We start from the raw sequence: 26,990 nt of genomic DNA on the forward strand, positions 1-26,990 counted from the left end.
AGCTATACATATACTTTATAAATTATAGCATCGTCAAGAGCATTAAGTACTCAAGTATATTAACAATCATAAGGATTGTTACACGATCATATTTTAATAACACATTCTCACGTTATTTATTACAATTTCTTTCTTCAACATTACATTTCGACATTTTTCATTAAATTCTAGAAGAAAATTAATTTCACTGTTTTGTTTATCGTTTCGCAAGAACAATAAATTTCAGGATAATCTATAAAAAATGAATTTTTATTTTGCACGAAACATAAATACTGTACTATTTTCAGAGATCCTATCATGATGTCATTAAATAAGACATAAATTTTCAGAAAGTTTTAAATGGCTCCTAATTGTTTATAATTTTTCTTTCTCTTTTTAAAATTTCTGTTATTTGAATTTTAATTCTCAAAATTATTTGTTAGGTATAATAATAAATCAAGTATGTATATTTCTAATACTTCATTAAGAATTCCTCGTAAACAATTCTGGTGGCTATCCAGCAATAAAACACTTCCAATTAATAGTGTCATATTAAGAACATTATCCGAATCGGCGGCATTAAATCAGTCGTTACAAATAACTGACAGGACGGATGAAAGTAATTGAGAAGTTCTCATGAATTCCAATATAATTCTATCGTAAGCCTTTTCAACGCTGACGCAGGTATCACACGATTTGTTTATTTATATTATGGTCGCCTTTCATCTACACTACGTGAGCAAATAATGAATGTATGACATAGCGGACGGAGTGCTGACGTCACCACGGACACGGCCACATCAAAGCACGGTTATGATTTATATGTATTTGTTGGCCCATGGTCCAATTATCCAGGATAACTGTATTTTCATGATAAACAGTCTTTGAAGTGTAATTGGGCACAAGAGTAATTTACTCAGCAGCATCTAATTGACGATTGATTTACAATGCGATGTAGTGAGAACTATGTCATTTTGGAATATGCTAGTTCGGTATTTTATCTAATTATTTTAAGTTTAGACTAACTAAATCTTAAACTTGTGCTATTTAAACCTTACTACTGAAACTTACCTATTAGCATGAATCAATCGTTGGTTAAGGGAAAAATGTAATGTTTATAATAAAAATTGGATATATTTCTGTATTAAATTTTATTGCATCTATTCACACACCTTTCAGGAGAACGGTTAAAGACGTTGAAGCTAACAAAATACAATTACAAACAATAGCTTTACTAAATAACTTAATTTGCGAAATGCTTGGATTTACATTAAATTTAACATTCAAATAAAAACATAACATGCTGTTTATCCAACATTCTAACACGCAGAACTATCGTTACATTCAGAACAAAATAACGCACTTTTATATATACGTTATTATCTTTTTTATTACATTTTGTTATATTACATGAAATGAAATAGTTATTCAAGTGTTCCGTACCAAGTTCTGCGTACCATACAGCACGTACTAAATAAGCATGTCACATACTTAGTTTACAAAATCGTCTTCCACCGTTTTATATACATTAAAAGGATCTCTAATACAGAAAAGTCATTGCGTTTACCATTCTTAAATATGTAGTTATCATTACATTATATAATTACAACAATGACGTATGTATGTACAAAACTATAGACTCAATTTTGGACTTTCAGTCTCTAAAATATTGAAAAAAAAAATTTATACACTGGGAAACATACGGGATACCTATACCTTACTTTGTTACACATATACAAGGCCATTTCGATATAACGGGACAAATATGCGAAAGATTATAATAAATATAAGACATTAAAAGTTGAGTGTCCATTTAATTATTTTATCGGATAGTGTTTTTAATTTCATATTTTTTACATATCGTGCTTACGCTTTACATCTGCGGTTTCCAGTGTTCAATTATATTATTATCTAATAACTATTTGTCACTGTCCTTATACACTTGATTAAATAAACTTATTTAATTTACTTGTCTTTCTTATATAACAGATTATAGTGAATATTGACCAAGAATCTGAAATGCTTTTGCACTGACCCAGAGGAAGGTAAAAGGAGATTCAAGCCGGCTCGAACTGATTCCGTGTCTATATGTTTACTTAAATTATATTGTGATGTTTTTCTATAATGACATTTCATTAAAATGTTTATCATAGACGATCATAGTCTTGTGACTAGAAAAGAATCCATACAGATATTTTAATCTGGTATCATTATTACTTAGATTAATAGTATATTAAAAAAATCGTGTTATAACTACTGACCTCGTATTAATAAATATTAAAATTCGAATTGTTAGATATTTTATGAAACTATCAAACAATAGAGATAACCTGGACGTAATTAGATACTAAATATAAAGAGAACATTTTGAAAAAATAATAATTTACATTCTACATGTCAAATAATCTAAAACAGTGTCGTTTACCATATGGGAAAGATAACACATATTAATACCTATTTTTATTAAAATCACTTCGTTTAACCACTTCCAGTAACAACTAGATCAATCGCCGTAAGGTCCTTGTTAGCACCTAGTATTGTCGGTCGGTCGGCGCGTGCGTCGACGTATTTCGAGTCTACCTCACGGTGTCCACTATCACAAACCTAAGCTTCTCTACCGGTGCATAAATTATTTATTATCACGTATAAGTATGTATACATATATTTTATGCTATTTACAGGTGATTAGCCGTTACTGCCCTAGTGGCGGGGCCGAGATCGCGATTATTGTCGGTGCGCCAACGGCGAGCTTATGGCAGACGGTCAGGCGCGAGAGGAAGGCGGTGGTTCAGCAAGGGATGATGTGGAGGACGAAGAGGGGGAGGGTGCTGGGGGCGCGGGAGCCGGAGCAGCGAGAGCCAAGGAACGTGAATACTCTAGCAGAGCAACATCAGCAGCATGTGCAGGTGGGTATAGTCCCCTGTATAAGTCTGGGCGGCCATAAGGATGGGCGAGACGGGCAGCAGCAGCTGCTGCTGCTGTCTGATAGAAAGCGGAAGCGGCAGCTGCTGGTGCTGCCGGCGCCTCACCGTCTTTGCTTGCCATGTCTGCTAGAGACCATATTCTAGGCTTAGCAGAGGCAGGTGTACTACCAGGTGGGGCACGTGATGGAAGATGCTGATATGCAGGGTGTAATGGCCTCTCGTAAGGCTCAGGTGATTCTGGTCCACTGTCAGCTCTTGATTCTGACCATTCAGATTCCGTTCGCGGACCGAGGAGGTCTAACCTTTGTTGCGGTCTGTCTCCATCTTCACTGGAACCAGTTCCAGAATCTTTTCCATCTAAAATACCATAATATTTTGTAAAGAAGTGTCCGAAACTGGTTAAAGAAATAAATTTCTCAAAATTTCCTTTCTAGAGAATTAAGTTGGTTTTATTGATTGAAAAATATGAAAGATACATACCTAGAGCGTCTTTTCCATCATTACTTTTGTGATCGTCGTCATCGTTATTATTGTCATCGTCGTCAACTCTGTTTCTCGGCTCCCAAGTCATTTTGTTCTCCTTCTTGAGGCGACGTCGAGCATTTGCAAACCACGTGGACACTTGTGTTAGCGTCATTTTTGTAATTATCGCCAGCATTATCTTTTCTCCTTTTGTTGGATATGGATTTTTCTTGTGTTCGTTAAGCCATGCTTTAAGAGTACTTGTAGTTTCTCGAGTGGCATTTTTTCTTCTAGCACCGTTCAAATCCATGCCGTATCTGTTAAAATGTATGTTGATTAATATAATATTAAGTCTCCACTAAATAAAACAAAAGTTGCTGTAAGGTAATTTAGATGATACAATTATTTGTGAACATGTACTGACAATTGCTAAAAGAATATTCAAGCACATTCACATATAAATTCATATACAATAATTCTGTACTTCAAATGAAAGCATTTTAACTTAAGTACAATGAAGTGTAAATGTAGTCTTATTTGGATGAGATTTCAGATAACTTGGGTCGTGACCGCCCCATTATCTAACCCTCCCCTCTTCCCTCCAAAGAGCCAATGGAAGCGCCAGCATGATAATTGAAATCGCGATAAGCCATCGACTGCTTTTGCTTTAAGCTGCGGCTTATCTCTTAGCTCCGTACGCATTCGTTCACAGACCACGCATAGATATCCAGTTTCCATCTTTATTACAATTCAGAACCCGTAATATTCTATTAAGATTAATCTACATGGATTGGTAAAAATTGCTGTAGATATTAGAATATATTTATATAAACATATACATACACTACATATACCTATCAAATATTGCGATTTCTATAATTTTAATAAACAATATTAAGATAAATTCATTCAAAAAGAGCAAGATGTTTGTAGGTGTATATTACGTTTAAATTTTATGCTTCCTTTGTGAAGTTTTGTGCAAACAGTGGCTTCCATGTGCCATCAATATAGCATTGTTTGTAACTGAGAAGGGAGGAAAATAGGGATGAGTACTATGGGAAATTAATAAAACTGTCACTTAAATCGCACAAGTGACACGTTGCGCCCCTCATTCCCAAAAGAAACACAAGCAACTTTGAGTTCACCCCCAAAAACTTAGCGCCGCGTTTCCCTTAACAACTGTCATGAAAATTCTCTCTTGTTAAGTTTGTTGTTGACTTAATTCTCGCCCTCTACACAGATTCTCGTAAATAAATATGATATATCTTTCAGCTACCATTGTATTATCAAGTGACGGTATTTAATAAGCTTCACTACGGATAGACGTGTTTATGTTTACGTAGTAATTAAAATGTGGTAAGTTAACTCCAGTCATAATGTGGATAAGACAGCACTTGAGCGACACAAATTTAATGACTTGCGCTCTATGAATGAACTAACAACTATAGAATTGAAACGACAATACGAAAGTGGAGCGACGTGCAGCTTAGGCGTATTCCGCAAACAAAAACCTTCATTTATCCGCAGCGTGCCACTTTCACGGCATCCGAGCTCCCGGGGATTCCCGACTTCACTTTTTTATTATTCCGCCTCTGGGGAGGTTCAACCCCCTGTCTTCAATTAAACCCCTATGTCGCCCGCCACCTCATGCTTCCTACTTAAAGTCATAAAAACGAGATAAACACAAAAATATTGCTCCCACCTATTGCTATTATTAAACCGTATCTCTTCACGCCTATTCAAATCATTATTTTGATTTATCAAGATGGCGATTAAAAGAGACTGTTTTCAATGTTAGTATTAGGTGTGAATAGATTTAAATGAAATTTTATTTATTTTACTGGCTTTAGTGTATATGTAGTGAGATATTATAATTAAAATTAAGGTTTCTAACGATTGTAAAAATGTTATGAACAAAAAGATATATATATATATATTGCATTAATAAAAACTTTCAACAATGATACTTTTTAATGTAGCATTTCTCATACGAAAGTTGTATTTAACAATGGTGAGATAACACCTCGAAAGTTATGTGAAAAATAAATATAAATAAATCACCGAAATATTTAAATGTCCTATATAAAGGAACAAAAGGTACGCAAATCTACGCGAGCTTACTTTTTTCGTAACTCTAAAACACGTCGTGAAATTAACGAAACCTCTAAGCGTTTTTGCAAAATCGTTTTATATTTATTACGTTTTCTTTCTCTTAACGATTTATCTTCTTAATGTCAAATATACAATATAAGGCTTAGAATTTCCATGGTCTTCCATTTTTAAGTTTAATGTTGATGAAAATACGATGTTACTTTTCAAAATTATGCTCTAAAGCCCTAACAGTGCTAAATAATTGTTTATGTAGCTATTAACAATTTTTTTAAGTTCTTTATTACCTTAACATGAAAAATAAATTTATCTATAATTTCATCTCATACTTCAATAATTTTCGGGGTTCTCAAAAATTATTTTGTAATTTATTTATTATAAAATGTTTGGTGGTAATGACGGTTTCAAGCGTTCGAAGCGTTCGTATTAAGTTTCTCGTCGACATGTACAAGTACATTTGTATTACTTAACAATATGTAATAAGTATAATATTACTTAGTATATACTTAGAATATGTATGTAATTTCATATATATTTAAATAAGAAATATGCTGCTGTTATTCCTTTAAAAGATAACTCTTTGATTAACATAAAAAAAATATACAAATGCGTTGATCGGAGACTAAAAAAACTATAATTACGTAGTATATGTATATATAACTTAGTTAAAATAATAAAGAAATATACGTTATTTATAACGTACCTCGAGACAAGGAACAGGATATTTAAAAATTCAAAAGATAAAATATTAAAGAAAAATATGAATAATTCGTCCGTATATTTTACTGTATGTAATAAATAAAGTTATTCTCGTTTTGTCATAAGTCAAAGATAGTTTGGAAAAAAAACACAGATAAATAGTAATAGAATTTGTTTTGTATCATCAATTTATTCTTAATAATTTCGGTATTTGAGGGATAAATTCGTTTGTTTATAGACCTTTAATGTATCAAACAAATTCATTAGTAAATATTATAATAACCTATATATATAGTTAGAAAACAAAATAACAATATTTTTATTTCTTTTCTAAATATTTTCTTGTGTCATAATCATTCGCCTGTAAAAGATTGCTCTTTACCGATAAGCCCGCCTTTTGTACAACATTTAAGTTTAAGTATTTATTTTTATGCATATACATACATATATATGTATATTGAAAGAAGCGTTTGATCTTGTAAATATTTTAAACTATTTAATATGCATCAACAGTTTTGAACAATATAGTACTGTAAGATTTATGTGTTGCAGTTATAATTTTTATATCATGAATCCAATACATGGCATACATTTTCAGAATATTTAACTATTACTTTGGCTTAATTGTTAACTAAACATGTGTCGGTATAAAATATATAAAAAAAACAATGTCAATATAAAGTGGCTTAAAACAATAACAAATAATCGAGATATTAATCCTATTAATATTAATCTCCTGGTGGTTTTATTATGTTCAGATGAAGTATTAATATACTATCAATTCATTGAACAGGTACTAAAACCCGTTGCACACAACATGTATGTCATTTGCCATGAAAAACTCGAACAAGTCAAATGTAACTATATACTTTAGAGTAGTGCCGCCGCCTATCGGGTTACCACTACAATTTGAATTTACCAATGACACATCGGCACATCGGCACATCGGCACCCATATAAGAATACCTGACACGTATTTTGTTGAGTAATAGATGTACAGGTACAAGTTTTCCACCCGATCAGGTTTATCACTTGGACGACAGAGGGCTTTGAAATTAAAAACTTCTCTTGATTCTTGGTGACAGTTTTGTGTTAAGCGTCATCGTCTAGGATCAGGTTACTGATATCGGATAGGGAAAATCTAAAAGATGGTACGATTTTGAAAATATAATATCTATAGTATTGTTATTAATCAACCGTGAACAGGTTCTGAAATGTTATTTGAATTTGTACTTTAAAAATATTTCTATTTGGATTATATTGCATACTCTAATATAAATTGTATATTCTAATATACGAACTCAACGCCTGCTCTATACTACTACAAAAACAGACGTGGAATATCAACTACTTTTTCATACAATTCATAGCAACAAAACTCCAGATGTGCTAAACATCAAATATAAACGAATAACAATAAATAACTTTTGTATCGTATCCGATAAAATTATTCGTAATATAAAATTTTAGTCACGCGAAGCGATCTCATGTTATAATTTTTTAAGGGTGGATTGTAAATAACACCGGCAGATACTGTGGCACTGTGCGACACGCCAACAACACATTACTAGCCTGCGACGTGCTATTACGGCCTACCGCTACGTCCCGTATTGACGACTAATTACGTACGTACGTTCAATAATTTTTGTGTGTAAACCAGTATGAAGCGGGGCGTGTTTTGGGCGGTGCTTGGTCACTCGAGCGTGATATTTTTATTTTATTATTAACCAACCCCTAATCTACAACGTTGATAAGGGGTTGGTTAATCAAGAGAAATATGTGCCTGTTTTTCATTAAATACTATTCGTACAAAATACAAATTTTAATATGTATACAATAAGGTTAAAATCACAACCACAAGCTGTTTGCATTGTTGTTGATAAAATAACATAAATTATTACATTCATTATCTGTAGCAAATTATTTTTCTGTTTTTTTCAATCTTGACCCTTACTTACGTTGGAGATAAGTCGTCACATATTCTATATATAAACTATTAATTAATTTACTAATAAAAACACTAAACAGTTATATTCTAAGTATATTAAATAATAATAATAAATGTATCCTTTGTCATTTACGTACCTGTATAATTGTTTTAGATGATACTACCAAAAAAAAATTACATTTATCAGTACAAAATCAGATATCATAATTTAAAATTAATATGGTATACAAATCTATTATTTACAAATATAACAGCCATTTGTGAAAAAAAGCGCTTAAAATTTTAAATATTAACTCAAAATTCTTTATGTTGAATATACAAAAAAATTTTTTGACGAAGCTATTTGTTTTTGCTCGTTAAAACTTAAGTGCTTTTAAGTTACACGAGTAAATATATCAACATCATAATATACGAAGAAATCGTAATGCGATAGATATAATTAATAAGATTTTATAGCAAAACGGCTCTTTGTTTCGCATTCTCACGCAAAAACTTTTCAATTAAAACGTGTTGATATTAAATTTTCTCTTCGATCCATCACGTGTTATCAGATTCATTTTTATTTATAATTTTTCTTATAATCATTACTAAAATCAATTTAAATAGCGGTTTACCAAAATAGATTTAATAATTAAATGCACATTATAAAGCAATTCGTTACAGCAGTGTCTGGGTGTTCTTTTTATATTCGTATAAGCTAAATATGCTTTTTTGTGCCAACCAATGTATCAAAACAAAGGATAAAAGTTTAATTTAAAAATTATATAATCTATCTATAACATTAATTCCAAAAAATTTCATTATTGAAAACATTTTATGATCGATTTTATTGTATTTTTAGGAGCATTTTTACTATGTTCTTAAATTACTTGAAAATGTATAATATTGAACTTTCTTAGTTTTATTGTATAAAAAAAATTTCCAATTACTAAACTGTTCACTTTTATCACACATAATAAAGACAAATTTGTATACGGTCGCCTATTTAGACTATTATCGTGGTTCAACTCTCATAGGATGTCATCTGATGCTATTTATCAAATGTCAGTCGGCTTATTGAGGCGTTAGGGCGCCGGCACACGTTGCGATTCTCAAGGGACTAACGGTATGCTTTGATAATAAACACTGGCATCGACAAATGAAGTATGGTAACATTCAAGTCTTTAGTCTAAGAATAAATTAGGTACTTATTCAAAACTACATTTAAAATTTTATTAGCTTAATGATATTATATAGTTTTTTGAGTCTAGAAGACTAGTTTACGTGGTACCTAATGCCTACAATCAGCATGTCGGGTTCTGGCGCCAAGTTTTACCGATTGCTAGACCTCACAAGAAGTCCAATGTAGAACGAATAAACTCGTGAAAATTAAGTGTCGAGACCACGGATCAGTTGTTATCTCGGGTCACGTCGCATTTTATTGCTGACATATTATTAATATCTTAGGAACATTGAATTTTATGATTCTGGGAGGCATTGTTTTGCAATCCATTTGTAGATAGCGAGTAGTCAATCGATGTGTTTGTGTTGAAATTTTAATTTTTGCTTTTAACAGACAACAACTGATATAACAAGTTAAATGGCGTCTTTTTTGTGTATTATTTAATAATTTTGAGGCGTAAGGTGAAAAAGGTTTTCAAGTAGATAAAAAAATCTATAATTTCACATTTTCAATAATATGAGATAACTCAATTCTTTATGTTAGCTTTATCTAACCGAAATATTTATAGAACCAAATTAAATCCAGATGTGATTATGAAATTTTGGCAAAAAAAAAATGCCATTTATAATGAAATTTTTTGAAAAAATAATTTATAAACTGACTGAAATGTCATTTTATCGAAACAAAAGTATGACATAAATTTTTATGTAGTTTTCAATTGTATGTCAGAGTAAAGTATGTAATGTTTGGACTTTCATTTAGTTACTGGCAACCTGTCTTTTCTCAAGATCAAATTTTAAAATGCTCAATAAAAAATTGAAAAATTAAATAAAGAAAGTTGATCGGTCACGTGGCAGTTCATATCATCGATTAAATTATTTTGTTGTAACTGATTGCAAATCTAGCCGAGTATCCAAAAATGACAAACAGATAACGACATCGATATAGAATTGTGACGCATTTTCTGATATTATAATATCGAAACGTGTAATTCGCTATGTAGCTGTTAGCTTGTGTTAACAGCTGTATACTGATAAGCTGTGACCACTAATTTGTCATTTGTTATTCAGGACATAGGTACAACTAACCGAATAGCATTGGTTACTGGACACGGACGCAACAAATTGCACATGTATAGATCATATTTTAACTTTATACTGAATATCAGCGATAATAGAGCATTAAAAAATAACATTTACGTTATTTTAATTTATAATAAATCATATATTATAGGATTGTAAGGTTTCTAGAAAAACCACCTATATTTTAAGTTGTTCCATTTAAAACATTTATGTATACAATGAAGTGTGAATGTGATATTAATTATTAAATTAATCAATAATGTTCTCAGTCGTTTATAGAAAAAATCATAACCTGGTTGAAATTTTTGATTGGCCTTCTATAATTTCATTCTTATAATACAACTTTGGAATGCACATGAATAATACTCATATCACCTCATGATGTATTAGTTCGTCTGTTTTTTATTGTTAATAAAAAAGCTGGTTTAAATATTGACCAAAAAGCAACTGGAACGATATATTCCAGAGGTTGTTTGAAACCCTGGATGTGTTGATTAATTATTCAATACAAAATTTATATTTAATTTTTACTTCACATAGTAACACAAAAATTGCTTCAATGTTAAAAAATATTATTAGATTTAAGTATAAACCACTTCAAAATATTGAAACTGATGATTTTGAATATGTAATAAATATATTTTATTTGAACCAACATAATAAAGGTACTAGATATGTGTAAAACAAAATTGTTCGTTGTTAATTTATTGATAAAATTGTTCACCATGTTTAGTTAGTGTCCTACTGAAAACTATAATTAATTAATGTGATCGCTTTAGGAAGAGACATAAACCAAAATCAAAAGCCTAATGAAATGAATGACACACAACGTACATTTTTTTTGGTTACTAACAAACCATGGCTGACCGCCGCCACTGACCGATAGGAAAAAGGAAAGAGGAAGCGTCCAATGCGGCTAGAATGAAATTAGCCTGCCGGTCAATTACTCCGAACCGAGCGCGGCTTACTAATAGCACACGCGGCGTTCCCTGCATAAGACCATGTTCATTTGTATGCTACAACGCAATCTCTTTATTGTTTCATAGATTGGTAATACACGGGAGGACTGGAAGTTTGAGCTGTAAATCGTTGTATGTACACGTCTCCACGATTAACAGCTTGCTGGCAAAAGTGGACACAGTACGCCGCCGATGGTGACATCATGTCCGGAATATGACCACACGTGAGGTTACGTGACTCTCATTATCGTACACACACCATTCTTCTAGAGCCTTGACACTCGCCATTTATTCAAGGAAATTTTAATGTACTTGTTTCATTGAGGTTTTAGCATCCATACCACTAAAACTGTTAGGGTTCGACATACCGACACGTCTTTTTCTTAATACTATATTGGCGATTTATAAAAAGAATTATGTACTCTGTAAAGACCACTCTGATAATAAAGTAATGGTGGCTAGAATATCATAACATGCGAACTATCTCAAGTTTATTGTTGATAAGTATATATTCAAATCAGAATGATACTTATAACATTTTAGAATACCATTTTTAGAATCAAAATACTTGGAAAATATTACTTTCAGTAAATAAATACTATTTTAACAATCGTTCTTAGCTTTAGTATTTATAATCACTAAATGTTTTAGAATTTATATTTTACTTAATATTTTTAACTACTTTAAGTAACGTTCTAATCACTGCGTTTATTATCTCTTTGAAATTGTATCGGTCTAGTATTATATTCCAGTTTTATGATAAACTTTGCTTTTTGATAGCAAAATTGTTTTTTATTTCTTAATAATACGTTTAAGATATTTTTTATAATCTAACAGCAGAATAAACACAAATTTGCATTTATAATTACATGTTAAATTATTTTCTGTACAATTCAACTAAAGCCTAATTTGCTTTTAAAATAAGCAAATGTTTGACAGAACTTCCTTAATTGATTAAAGTACGTATATATGTACATAATTACTACGCAATAACAAAAATTATAATAAAATTAGGCATATTTTATTTTGCTTATGATTCAAGAGACGTATCACTAATATTATATGGAATTTAATTATGTATTTGTATATCATTTAATTACATATTGTGCAAATGAAAACCGTGAGGCGCCTTATTGGGAACTTATAACCATTATTAGAAAACAATCGCAATTTCTTCCTGTCGTAAATAAACTTCAGTGGGCATGAGTAATCGTCATTTTGTGTGCACAATATCGAGTGGGGGCCAAATATATACGTGCCAAGCATCCCAACAGCTTCTGCTACATCGACAGTTCAACTTCAAGGGACTATCATACTTAACTTATAAAAAAAAGGTTTATTTTTCCGAAACGTATGTTTAAGTGGCCAGTTCGATGAAATTCGTCTTTGTATGTTATTCTGTATGTATGATAGTTGAATTTACGTTTGTAATTGCCGGCGCAGAGCGGAAGTGTCGGTGTGTATTGGTACACGGATCACGTGGACTTCGACTGGCGATGGGTAACGGGTTCATACCCGAGTACGGACTATGGCGCGACTCGCTTGGGACTTGAGATATTAATAATATATACGTCAAATAAAGGAAGAATTGTGACAATAAGTATATCAGTGAAGAATGTTTGATGTACTTTTGTAATATTTAGGCTACTAATAAAAGTATTTTTTTACGACTCTGCATATAGTTACGATTTTAGAATTTCATTTTAGTGAATAATTAAAAAAAATATATATTATTTTAGTCTGTGACATGGTACCGTAAAATATTGAATATCAGGAACTAAATAAAGTATTTTTAATATTCATTGGCCACTATAGCGTCCTCGTCAAATATATAAAATTGACAGATAGTGAACTAGAAATAACCTGAAAGAGGCGACTCAACAAAGAGCCAATTAATTGGTTTTGACACGATTGTTGCTTTGTTTATATAAAGTAACAAAAGTTTTGTTATATATAGCTTGCGAATACTTAGAAAAACGTTTTTAACTTATTGTTTATTGAAAATGATTAAATATATATTTAAATTAACATACTGTTAAATTTACCGACATTTAATAAAATTTATTCTATGAGATTACACATAGGTATAATCAATATAAGTAGACGACAACAAGACGATTATAGGAGATATGGTAAATATTTTAGTATAGGTATTCAAATATCCCGACATAAATGCAAACCTTTCACTTGCGAATGAATTCTCCGGTTTTCAGCGATCTTTACAATTTATGCTATATCTTTGATAGTAATTGGTTGCAATTCAAGTATTTTATTTTATAATATAATTTAAGAAATTGAAATTAATCTGAGAAATATGGTATTTGTGTTCTCCAATTATGTTTTCTTATTGTCAAAGAAATAATACTTACTACACAATTGTTAAAAAAATTTGACGCTAAGTATTAAAAGTATTATTTACAATAAAAAAAATAATCATTGTAGGAGTGTTTTTTTTATATTATGTATGTAATCCTGTGTTATAGTTCTAAGTAACTAATAAAATGTCTATTTACTGTTTGACTATATTTACTAATAAGTAACTTTTAGCGTGAAAATAATATTCTTTGTTTTAATATTTAACAAAAATATGTAAATTGTATTAAATATTTTAAGTCGATCAATTGAATGATAGAGGGTGTGTTACAAACTTAAAAGGAGTTCTGTAAAATATTTTTAAAATACATAAAATTAACAAGAAGATGTGGCTAGTATCACATATTATTTTAGAGCCAGAACGCTTACCACCACTTTATATTCTTAAATGACCAAAGCTCATTGATGGTCATCGCGTTTATGATTAGAAATATCAGTCTATTAATATGCTTTCATACAATAATACTTAACAGTATGAAAATTACTAAACAGAAATATTCATATGGAGAGCTTTCACTGAATAATTCCGGGCGCGCCTCCCATATAATTTTTTTTTATGTGAAATAACTTTTAATGTTGTATTTTTTATACATTTTTTTTAATATTTTGACTTCAAGAAACCGAGGGATTTTTTTTTGTAGCATTGACGTTAGATGTGTTAAATATTTATTTATCCGAGTAAAAATTTAACATATTTTTTCTCTAACATAACATTTTAAAGCAATTGGCTTAAAATCATATACTAATTATTCAATAAACCTTGGTACATCCGTCATTATTAGTAATTTACGAACAAACATGCAAGTTTATGCCAAGAATACGTGAAGAAATCTATTTACAAGTTTTTTTTATGTCATTCTTCATAATACAAAAGTTTTTTTTTCTGGCTAACCGAAATGAGCTCCGAGTTGAAATGATTTAGGCTGGAGTGAGGTGAATTATTAGTGAGGCATGCGTCAATCTTTGTTAGTCTTGTCTACTAATTGTTACTGCCCTGGGGGCAATTTGGCATTACGTAGACTTTATAATGGACGTATTTCAGCTTTGTTTTGGCTACACATTATCAAAAATAGATTAAGTTCCTCTCTAGGGTCAAGCTCTGTTATTTTATTCGGTTTTTGGATCTGTTACACCATTTTTAGCTATTATTTTTATGATTAGGAAATGCTCAAACATCTCAATAATATAATGATAATTTTTAACTCTCTGTTAGTTTCTGTTCTATTCGGATTGTTTTACGTAACATTATGTTCTGGAGTAATTGAGTGAGATGAACACCTGTTGTCACAAGTATTAGGACCCCAAAAATTAATTTGTCTTAACTAACAACGTGCTAATATATACTCACTGAAATATATTGAATACTTTCAATTTCATTTCCTTTTTTTTTGTCTAACTAACGAAAAAAAATATTTTAATTCATGTTCTTAATTACGGCGCTCATTCTATTGTTTGATTTAGTAACACTGTTATGTCTATTTTGGATTCAAATCATTCCACTGATATTAAAACATGTAATAAATTAAAAAAACAGTACACATTAGATAATTCTAATACGAGTTACACCTGGCTATTCTGAATTCAAATGTCTGCTGACATATTTACATGAGGCTTGTTTTATTAGTAGCCGCAGGTGTGGATGTGAACAGTGAACGTTAACCAGTCGCAATTATAATTACATAGAATTAATCCCAATAAACAATTACAATCTATTAAGAAACTCGACCTAAAATAGTTTTATATTAAATTGATGGTAAAACTTCCAATATAGATAAGAATTTTAAGATATTTTTGTTTTACGCCCTTTACACTCACTGGACCACCGAAGCATAACAGATAAAGTATTTATGACGCGATAATAATTTATATAACAGTAGACAGAGCGTTTTGTGATAATATTGCTAAATTATATGTTCAATGATATCGAATTGTTAGTTTCTCTCTTACAAATGTATATTAGTTGCTATTATCACAATTTAAAAGTAAGAAGTAAACATGTCAGTTATAAAGATATTAATTATAAAAAAAATTGTGATATTCTTTTTTGTTACGGAATAGTTTTAATTAATGGTGTGTTATAGGTGAATATAATTTTTTGTATCTTATTAATCTGATCGAATCGATAGTTTTTCAAAGGCAACGCGATAAAATCATTTTTATACACAGGGAGAGTTGGTTAATTAATACAGTGTCTTGGTACGTTGACTGTGGTACAAAAAACATGAGAATGCCTTTGATATTAAAGTTATCACGCCTTGTGGTATCGTTAACTCGATATTGAACAGTAAAAACGTATTGTTACGTTTATTCTTATAAATTAGTCACAAGCTGTTTAAATTGCGTTTTGAAGGTATTAGTATGTTAGAATTTAATTTTAAAATGTTTTTAGTGTTGGAAGAAAACCTGTTACAATTTTTTTGATATTGGTTAAGTGTATGTTTAAAATTTGTATTGAATGTGTCTCTCATTAAAAATTGTTAGCCGGTTCTTTTACGGTAATATGTATACATATGTAATATGTACTTAGGCACTTTAAAATTAACACCTTTTGTTGAAATATGTCGCACACAAGCCTTTTTTTATTAATAATAAATATGTCCTTATTGGTAAGAGAATATTAATCAATGAATAAATAAATTTTAACTTTATTTAGGTTTTGCAATATATATTAGATATTATATTTATTTGTTTTAAGCAAATATATTAATTCTGTTCGGTTTTCCTGGAGTTATCAGTCATCTAAGTTTTTCTGGCCTTTTTTGGAAATTTTAAAACAAATTTTTTAACCTTTAACATTTATCCGGTTTCTATGATTTTTGTTTACTTTGGGAAATAAGCCCGGCGTTACTATAAACTGCGTTTTATGTTGTCAATCGATCATAATTACGTATGAAACGTCTTCCAAATGACGAGTTCTAATCATATCAATACGATAAATAAATTTAATAACAATCCACTTATTATAAACCGATTGTAATTGTTCCGTTTTTATAAACCAAAAACATATTCTGGGCAGAAGTAATTGCGTCTAACACAAAAACATTGAATTCCGTTCGAATTCAATACAGAACAAAGTAGTTGAGAACTGACAATTTGCTATTAAAAATTCCAATCGTGAAGTTCGCAACTAACGCCGTATTGTCCTGTGAGGCATTTTATATTTCTATTTTTATTTTTTTATTCTCGCTCGCTTTCATGGGATGGATTATGAACGTGGGAATTTCAGTGATAGGAATGTCGAATATTCATACATTTTTGTTAGGTGACATAGCCGCGCATATTGTCTAAATTTTTGATTTTTCAACTACATTTTTTTAATAAAAGTTGTACAAAATAATACCTTTTTATATGATTTATTTAGTAAACAAATTCAACTTCCTTAACACACCCTTGTATCAACACTCTTATACCGACAAACGGCGATGCTCTGTTCGATAATCTGATACAACATTCATATCTAATAAACGCATGTTTTAGTAATCTTTTATATATACCGCTATCAACTTACAAGGGCCGAGTAGATCAAATCTACCTACAGCGTATTCTGATTAAGTTCTGTTTAGAATCCAACTTGTTGCCAAGATTTTGCGAAAACCAAACACTATCAAACAGAAGTGCATACTTAAAGGAAGTAGATAACCAGTTACCACTGAGTTTGCTTTTATGCGAACAGCTAGATATAATCTATTTATATCTGACAATATTTAAATGCAATTTTTTTTAAAATAAAACGACTAGTATTGATGTCTGATTGATTACAAAAACGGTCAATTCGAGATTAAGTTTTGCGCCGTATTGAGTATAATAACCCTCGTAGATTAGCTTTGGGAACACAAAAAACAAAGTGACGATGCAGAACGAACCCTATGGATTAAATGTCACTCTCTTTGCAGCTTGAAATCCGTCCTCCGGATAGAAAAGCACTAAGTAAAACACTTATCCCCAAATCCGATACCATGATTATAAAGATGTGCCTCAACTGTAGTCGTTTTCTTTTTAGATTTGAAAAGTATATATTCTCTATTTATAGTTCCAAAACATATTTTGAATCACTTTAATTTTATACAACTTACCCATTGAAGGGATAACCGGCGAAAGCAGCGTCATAGGGGTGGTAGACGGTAGGGTAAGGCCAGGTGGCAGCGCTGGCGGCCAAATTCTCCTTTAACTCGATGCCAGCAGCCTGTACATATATCAGGAACTAAATTATTTTGCTCTCAAATGGAAATGATGTAGACTTTTTATTGTGCAAACTTAACAATATTATTAAGTGGTAAAACAAAAAATAATAGCGTGGATTACACTTTATTGATGTTCAAGGCCCTTATTTGGATAACAGGGTATCATTAGTTTAATATGTAGACAATTAGTTTTATTATAATTTCAAAGGAAAGTCAATGTTATACCAGGTAATTTTCCTCAGCTCAGTCTTGTAAAACGGATCTCGGTTAAGTAAACAAATTAAAGTTGTTCGTTTCCTACTGCGCTTATAAAACTTACAAAAAAAATGTTGTATCTTTCACGATAGCTTTAACTTAATCTTCTATTGAAGCTCTGATTGATTTCTTGATCGATCACTTTAGTGTTTCGTCTTACCTATTATTATTTAATGGGTGCAGATAGAAGACTTCATCAATCATTCCAAAGTGGACAAATATTTTAATACAGATTCTTTAAGGGATTTTAAAACTCGATTCCTGTCGTGAAATAATCTTGTAGTCTAAATGAACTTACTCACCGAATATATGTATTTATGCCGACAACAAACATAACATTATTCAACGAATATCGAAAAGCTGAATAATTTTTAAAAAGATATTATAAAATGTTTTAAATGCAGACATTAATAATGATGAATTTCATGTATGTTTTCGATTTATTAATATCGGATCTGCGCTTAAGAATCGCGTAAAAAGTATCGATTCGGACCGCGAGATCATGGGTCAAAAAAATTTATAGCATCACATTAAATATAACTCGGGAGCTCTTCTTAATGCGGTCAGTCAGGATAAATCTATCAAAAGATTTTGTTGTCCAACAACTTCATTGGTGGCCGAATCGAAAATCCGATAATAAATTTTACTCAAGTACGACGGCGTAATCCAGTCGCGCTCTCGCTCTTTGTTGGTTCGACCTCACTCGTATAATTCTACTTTTCTGTTACTTCAAATAATAATCAGGCTTAAGGACGCGAGTTTCGATTTATTGATGTTTGTGACCAGCGGTTGCTCCACGACGGTACATATGTATGTACAAATCGTTGTTCCGTCGTACCGTTAATGGAACTAGTTAGATCAATTCGAATCAAATGTAAATTAAATAACTAACAGCAATGTACCTAAATAAAAAAAAAATCGTGTAGGGAGTTCTAAAAAAATACGTTCATAATATTTATTGGTAGCAACACGTTTTAATGCATCTCATCTATAATCCCATTAACGTTAATAATATGTCCAAAAAGGAATATTTTTATGGGAAGAATAGTTTTATAATCCGGTGAATGATTCTGCTGACACGCAACGTGAGCCTGATAGGGGCAATAGAGTAGACAACGTTTTTTAACACTACATATTTTCGAATTTTATTTGTCCATTTTTAATATAATTCTTCTATAAAAAGCAAACGAGAATAAGAGTATTAAAATTTCAATACTATGAAAGAAATTTACGTGAACAGAAACGAAATATTAAATTCTTTTCTGAAATAATTCAACTTTAAAAGAATTTGACGTCATACCTGCAAGTTCAGATTGCACCTTGATAGGTCTCATAACTTTATAAAACTAATTAAATGTTAAAGGTGCAAGTAGACGTTGACACCGCTAAGTTATCATTTAACGATTTACTGGCTTGACATTTATATTTTAACTTGAAAACAACATAGCATAGATAGCAATAAGTACAATTATTCGATAGAAAGTCTTATGACACTTTCAATTATTATTTAAACAATAATATCATGAAACAATATACTTTTCTTTTTAATTATTGCTATTTACATAAAAATAAAAATATAATGTAAACTATAATCTTAATTGTTCATACCGGCATTCATTTTTTACAATATATTGAAACTTCGTGTACTTAATAACATTTTTAATAACTAGCAATCGCATGTTAGCTGTTTGATTACGACAGCATAATATTATTCATGAAGATAAAAGAAAGCAAATTACTCACGGTTTGTGTTGCCCGTGTGAAACTTAGGTCAGTTAAATATTATTGCTAAAGAAATTTGATCATATAATTGTCTATAAAATGGCGTATATGTTTATGATTCTAATATCTATTTTTATATTTCTACAATAATTTACAGTTATGCTATATGCAAGGGGAATATAATATTTTTACCGTCCCAAATGTGCATCATCAAAGAGAACGTAAACGGTAGCATTTATATTTAAGTTTACAAATACATATGAATAAAAAATCATCACGAACCCTCTTATAAACTTAAGACTTATGAATGTGGTATAAAGAGTCAAAACATAATAAATCGTAGACGAAATAAAAGGACGAAAAAAACGGAAAGCCATTGAAGGCGAGTTAGGTTAGAGTTAACACTTTCGCCTGCGATGATATATGTTGATATCACCATGAATGATTGAATCATCTCCTAAGACGCGTTCTCGGTCCCACCTTTTAACACCTTCATCCAAAACTTTTACTACACGTCATATTTTACGCCGTGGCTACTTTTATGTTATTATGGCCATTATCACTCACAGTCACCCACGCGTGTAGCTATGAACAATATTCCTTCTCATACCAACCGTACTGTATAGAAAAAAAATATGCAAATCAACCATCTTCTCAATTCACAAATGCTTAATCTTGAACAAGAATCGATTAGCTGCTTTCAATTAACAAAAACGGCACTATCGTATGAGGACTAATCTGAGAATGGACCTGTTAAAGGTATTAAGATATTAAACCCGAGCGAGGTAGAAAACAACTTTTTTGTTAAAGCACAAAAGAACATACATCATAGGATTACGATTTTAATTTATTCTTATTCTTTATATCGGACTGACTCCATCTGCTTAACACCGTGAAGTATTCGTATGCGTTCTTAGACTGTTGTGACACCGGATCCTAATTATTTCAAGGTAATGCCTTTGAGAAAGAGTGAATGAAAGAAACGTTATAATAAAATAGCTGTCGGTGGATACGATAATCCGTTTCAAATAGATTATTTATCAACATTATACAAAAAATCTATCTGTACCCAATTATTTAATTATTGTGGCTACTTAAAAAAATGTGTCTTTGAATATAGATGCTTTCTAAATAAAATAACGTAATAAATTTGATTTTTAAGACGACGTTGCAATAAGTGTAATAAATTAGGCTTTAAGTGGAATGTAATTCAACCAATTTATATATCATATCATTGCATAAATAAATATGTCAACTAATATGAAAAAATATTACAACTTTTTTTATTTTACACGCAATCTGGTCCATAGGATTTCGTGTGGGTTTGTTTTTTAAATGTTCTTCTGTTTCTTAAAATTGAACTTTAAACATTTATTTATTAATAAGTCTCAACTCAAATAAAACCTTCAAAGATAGCGATCTCTAGTTTTACTGATGTATAAAATAAATATATAATCACTGATCGTCTGATATCCACTAGATAGTGCAGAAACATGTTAAAGACTTGTTTAAAATGCGTAAATGTGTAGTTTCAGAGAACAACTTTAATAAACAACTACTCTATCGACAGCTCAACTTAAAAAAATAATTCAATTACATCATTTTATTTAACTGTTGCTAATAAGGGAGAGGAATTTTTAATTGGATTTGGTCCAAGAGGTCTAATTTTGCAGCCGCTGAGAAGGAAACGTGTAAGCTTGTAAATAATTTATAATATGATGTTCTAATTGCAATAATATAAAAAGTGTTTTTTATTGGGCATTTGTTAGGTTCTCTTCAGTATAAATTATCCGATAAATGATTGTTTTATATACATTTATTTTGTAAGTCTGATGTATATATTATTAAGAGTATTATACTGATTTATTTTGTATACTACTTTTCGCAATTGTTAAACGGTTTTGATAATGAAAGCGAATAAAATATACGATAATATGTAAATATCTTTTGAAGTTATTAATTTGAAATTTACATCATTTTTCAGGTATTTTATATTTAGGTATTTTAATATGCTCATATATAACATAGTATTTAGTATTTAAGTCTGACTTAGCTGTCAGCACAACATTTACTTTCGCGGATATGCTTTAGAAACAGGCGTTGATTGACAGAAGCCACGATTAATAATTCGAAATGTAGGTCAAACTAGCACGAGTTTGTGAACGTTTCGTGTTCTCTTTCGTTGTTAACTTTATTTAACATATCAAAACGAATATTTTATCTTTATTTTATAAGCATGTTTGAACTTGAACAGAAAATACCAAGTTTATTTACCTCTTCGGATTGTGTTATATAATTTTATAGTAACGATACATATTATTAAAATAAATTTATTTTTAAATTCATGTTTTAGAAAACTGAGGAAAATTTTAAGCTTATTTCGTTCTAAGGAGAATAACTCTGTTTGAGGTTTTGTTTCGGGTACTTAAAACTTACTGTATTTGTATAGAACGGCGGCTGGTCGGCTGCGAGCGCGGGGAAATAAGCCGCCATGCCGGCTGCCGCGGCTGCGTCGGGGTATGGAGCGCTGTACATGGACAGGGGTACTCCCGATGCTAGCCTCTGGTAGTTTAGAAACTCGTATTGACAGGAGCAAACAGTTTGTCCTGTGATTGGATCCTGGAATATGGGACGGCCGGTGTCGCAGCATCGCGCGGCTGCGGGAGAGCCTGAGCGTGCAGCCCCGCTCGCACCTGAGCCTCCGCTCATTCCCGCCTGCGCCGGCGGTGGACTGTTAGAGGCTGTCGATATGGTGCTCTGTAAGTTGCAAATTTTGAAATGCCTTTATAGCGCGTTTTTACATTCGCCATTGCTGATAACATAACAATATAATACAATATTATAGTGGAGGCCTCCTCGCAAAGCAAGTCGCAGAGCTAATGTATGCTTGGTTATCCATCAGTTTGACATATTAAAATGCGAGTTAAATTTCAATGCGTAATAAATGAGGTTCTAACGAGTGCAAGGGGCGAATGGGCGTTACTCAGCTCGTCAACTCGTAGGCAAATCGGACACGCCAGTGAAACCCTTTTGATGCATTGTGCGAGGTAATTAGATTACCCGTGGCACTAATGCCATACGATTCAAAAATTTTGAATATGACAATACGAACGGAAGAGATGTATTATTGTCATAATAGATTTATTCTGCCGACTACCTGAATCAATAACGCGGTCACAAAATAAACATCCGTCGTTCGCGAACAAAGAATGAGAAGCCACCCGAACTTTTACGGATATATTTAATTGAGGACTGCAAATTTATACGTGGACAAATAGCTTTCTAAATATTTGTCATTCGAATGAAAAATGGTCTACGGTCTACAAACATGTTTTCAATTGGATTAAAAACCGAGAAATCTACCCAACCTATTGATATCTTGACAGTAAGAACATAAGAATTAAATTTCTTTTGTGAAATTGATGTTATTATAGGTTGTTTCCGGTTAATATAAATTATATTTGACAACGAAATAATGTGTTGTGATGTCAATGTAACATTTTACGTTTAGTCGTTTTGTGAATAGGTGGTAACAATTTACAAGTGAGCTGTATGTAGCCTTACTCGGAAGACCTTTGGGTGTTTTAACCTCTGATTATGTACTACCTAACGATGTAGGTGTCGCGCAACGCATGGAAGCCTGACCCCCCACCTCTATGGCTTCAGCCACCCTAAACAAGTATTTTGAACGCCATTTTATATCCAGGCATTTTTTGTTCATCCATACTACGGCAAAGTCACCCGGTTAAAACATTTATTGTGCTGAGGGTATTATTGAGGTAATCCCGAAGCCGTTAAACGTCGAATCCTGCATTACTTACATTACACACCCTGTATAGTTATTTAATCCTTACTCGCAACTACGTATATTGGTATACCGCGAATTCATGGCTGAAGCTTATTTTGCTTGCCACTTTATGGACCTAACGAAAATGTGAATAGAGACTATATTGGCATGGTGTTTTGCATGAAATCGTCGACGGTGCTTATAGGTCATTCAATCAAATCAAATCAAGTACAAACAAAACGAGTCTCGTAGATATTTTTGATATACTTCTAATAATTTATTATAACTACAGATTGCGATTATTAGATATTTTGTAACTCTCTATGTGTAGCGTCTAGCTCATGACATTTTCAACGTATGTAAGACGTGTTAAGTTTTAATAGGTTTCCGTTATGTTGGCGACAGAATTTCGAGCTTAAAATTCATCTCATTAGATTCAATTTTGTGTGTACTAAGTAAGACGAGTGAACCGTAAAGTAGAACTTAAACTTTATTATACCAGTGTACTATTGTAGATACTAAAAATTACACAATAAATATGTATAATTGTGAAGTTGTGCTATAAATGGTAAGATTAAATAGTGTTTTTGTTTTTTACTATCAGTTGCCCTCACTCACAATTATTATACAACACATTTGTTTTATATGGCATGAGTTTATTGTAATAAACATATTATTATAAGCAAAAAGTCAGTAGACTACAACTTTCTAGTAATAATTGTTACGCTTTCTAATTAAGAAAAACTCATTTAATTATTAAAATAAAACAACAATTTAAAAAAATACTAATATATATGATATGATAATCCCTATATAAAATACGTCGTTTTCAATTAAAATACATACATTTAATGTTAGGGATGTAACATTTAATATTTGCTCAGTAGTTAAAGGTTGGTAGTAGTTAAAGTATTTATTTAGTTTATAAGCTTATCGTCACAGTTTTATTGAAATTTTTATAGATTTAAATAACGTACGTTGTTACATGTTTACAGTGCTTTTTGAACGGTGGTAAATACTCAGTGACGATAATTTGAACATTTAAAGAGATAATCACCAGCTTTCCACTTAAGAAACTCTATCTTTAAAGAGACACGTCGAAGGCATAAAAAAACAATCTACACTGAGCCAAGAAAAAAGAATTCTAAATTGAATGTAACAGGAAGCGTTTTAGAATTAAATCATGAATAAAATACGTTTGTTTACATTAAAATAAAATAATATATTTAAAAACATTTCTATTTATGTTAAAATTCGCGTTATATATACCTCTTTCCGAACAAGGTAAAGCATGGAGGTAATTAATATTCTTATTGGGAAGGTCATTCTGGCAAGATTTTTATCAAATACCGCGAACACATTAGAAACGTTGTTATCAGTGTAATTGTTTAAGCAGTTATTAGATAACTGAACAAAAAAAAAAAATCTTAAAAATATCGGTCGGTGTGGATTAAAGAACCGCCTTATCTTATGCAGACATCTTAAAAAACAAACGCGATGGTTTTCGTTTCTTTTTTTATACCCCGCAGGATGTGTTAGGTCGTTAAGCCCTTTTAAGTGTTAAACCGTGTAACAGAATATTCGAGCGTCAAGGGTCGATCTATTTGTTGGATAATGTAAAAAATATATATATTCTTAATCTTAGAGAAATCGGTACGGGTGACACGAATTTTGTTAAAGACGTCAGGTGGGCAAAAAATCGCTGACGTACCGGGTAGCCGGCAGGTATATACGTTTTTTATCAAAAGCCGGCTATGCCATCATTAAAGTATTAAATTTACGATAAGCTCAACATCACAAAGAAATAACTCAACGCTCTGCTAATGTCGATGTCGCATCGACTTTTTTCAATCGAAAGGATTGCATTATCTTTATTAAAACCTTTTTGAACTTCACTCAGTCTGTGTTCCATACATCATATCGTTAGAATCGTCAACACATAAATTAATAGCTACCTGCCAGAGAGTTTAATATTATAATATATCGATATGCACACGTGATAATATAATACTGTTATAGATCAATCAAACCCCCCCAGTGTAGGTAAACTTTGACAGTAGCAAGCACTCAGTTCTACTCAATATCATTCTAAGTATTTATACACTATCAAAGCTATTGGAATATATGCAAATAGATAGGGTCGGAGTGGACTTTCAAATATGAATATCTGTGGCTTTCTCTAAAATTGAAATAGTTACCAATTAAAGTAATTAAGTATTCCATAAATTATGCAGTGTTTTAAATCGCACTGACACCTTGACCTTGATTTTTATTCCGTCAAATGACAACAGAGACAAGCATGCTAAACGAAATGACTCATGATTTAAAACCTTTAAGGCAGTTTAAAAAGCCAGGTTATTGATTATTGTGTTGATAGAGTTTTTGTGTTTAATTAAACTAGTTTAGATAATTTACATTCTAAGGAAATAATAGATGTGTTTTGTAATCGTTATAATGAAACTATTATTGTTAAGTGTATCATTACATTAAAAATGAGATCTATTTTATTGATGAAATCATAAATCTGTTGTCGTCGTGGGCGTGTATCGTACGCCTACCAATATCGACTAGTACAAACATGATGTGAATTTATATTCAAATGCAAATGTTACATTAGTATTATTTTAAATATTATTACAAGTTATTAATATAATTATCGATAGAAGTCTCAGTTTCTCTCAAAGATAGCAGTTTTTTTCTAATAAATGTAAATATCGTAACATAAAAAATGTATGCAAAATTTAACGAAAAAATCTTTAACTTTTATCTCTACACTCCACATCCGAAAGCATTTTGTTAAATAACAGGCAATAAATAAAGTAATAATTCCACAATAATTATCCTTTCAAGAAGTCAATCGCCGTTGCGAACACCTTTCCTTTAACTCCTATCATTTTGATATTTACATAAAATATCTTTATAATTGGACAATTACATCCTATCACGAGTTTGAGGACTATTTCGGCCTTAAGATAACGGTGGGCCACCCCAAGTACGCTTCAAAAATATTCACACCTCCCCTAATTAGGTGGAATTAGGAAATAATAAATAGGGAAACTTGTTTTTTTATGTCCCGAAATGTGAAGATAAGTACGTAATAATAGTGTATTCTGGTAATACATATTAAGGAAGAAGACGTTTTATAGTTTAATGTAAGTACTTCGACTACAAGCTGTCTTTTTAAATAGCCAGTGTTTTTTTTGTAACAGTTCGTTAAAGGTTTTATCAATACTTATGCTAAATAGTGTTTGTTTTTAATTTATTTTATGCCTTTATTAACGTTTAAGAATTTCAAAGTAAACCGTTTCAACGGTTTTATTGCTATACTTTATTTATTTATGTAGGGAC

At 31.1% G+C, this 26,990-nt stretch overlaps 1 protein-coding gene across 3 annotated transcripts in view; it reads right to left on the reverse strand.

Moving 5' to 3' along the window:
- Positions 1-1,129: 1,129 nt before the first annotated feature.
- LOC116777981 (homeobox protein caupolican) overlaps positions 1,130-26,990 on the reverse strand; it is a 34,045-nt gene continuing 8,184 nt past the window's right edge. For 2 of the 3 annotated variants that reach the window (XM_032671813.2, XM_061526464.1), the window contains exons 2-5: positions 22,292-22,612; positions 17,771-17,880; positions 3,384-3,682; positions 1,130-3,260 (exon numbers count right to left, since the gene is read on the reverse strand). In XM_032671813.2, coding sequence (XP_032527704.1) covers positions 2,743-3,260; positions 3,384-3,682; positions 17,771-17,880; positions 22,292-22,612 — 1,248 coding nt within the window. In that variant the 3' untranslated portion in view covers positions 1,130-2,742. The remainder of the gene's footprint in view (positions 3,261-3,383; positions 3,683-17,770; positions 17,881-22,291; positions 22,613-26,990) is intronic. The other variant, XM_032671814.2, reaches the window with a different exon arrangement.

The sequence above is a fragment of the Danaus plexippus genome, chromosome Z (assembly GCF_018135715.1).
Source record: "Danaus plexippus chromosome Z, MEX_DaPlex, whole genome shotgun sequence".
Lineage (NCBI taxonomy): Eukaryota > Metazoa > Arthropoda > Insecta > Lepidoptera > Nymphalidae > Danaus > Danaus plexippus.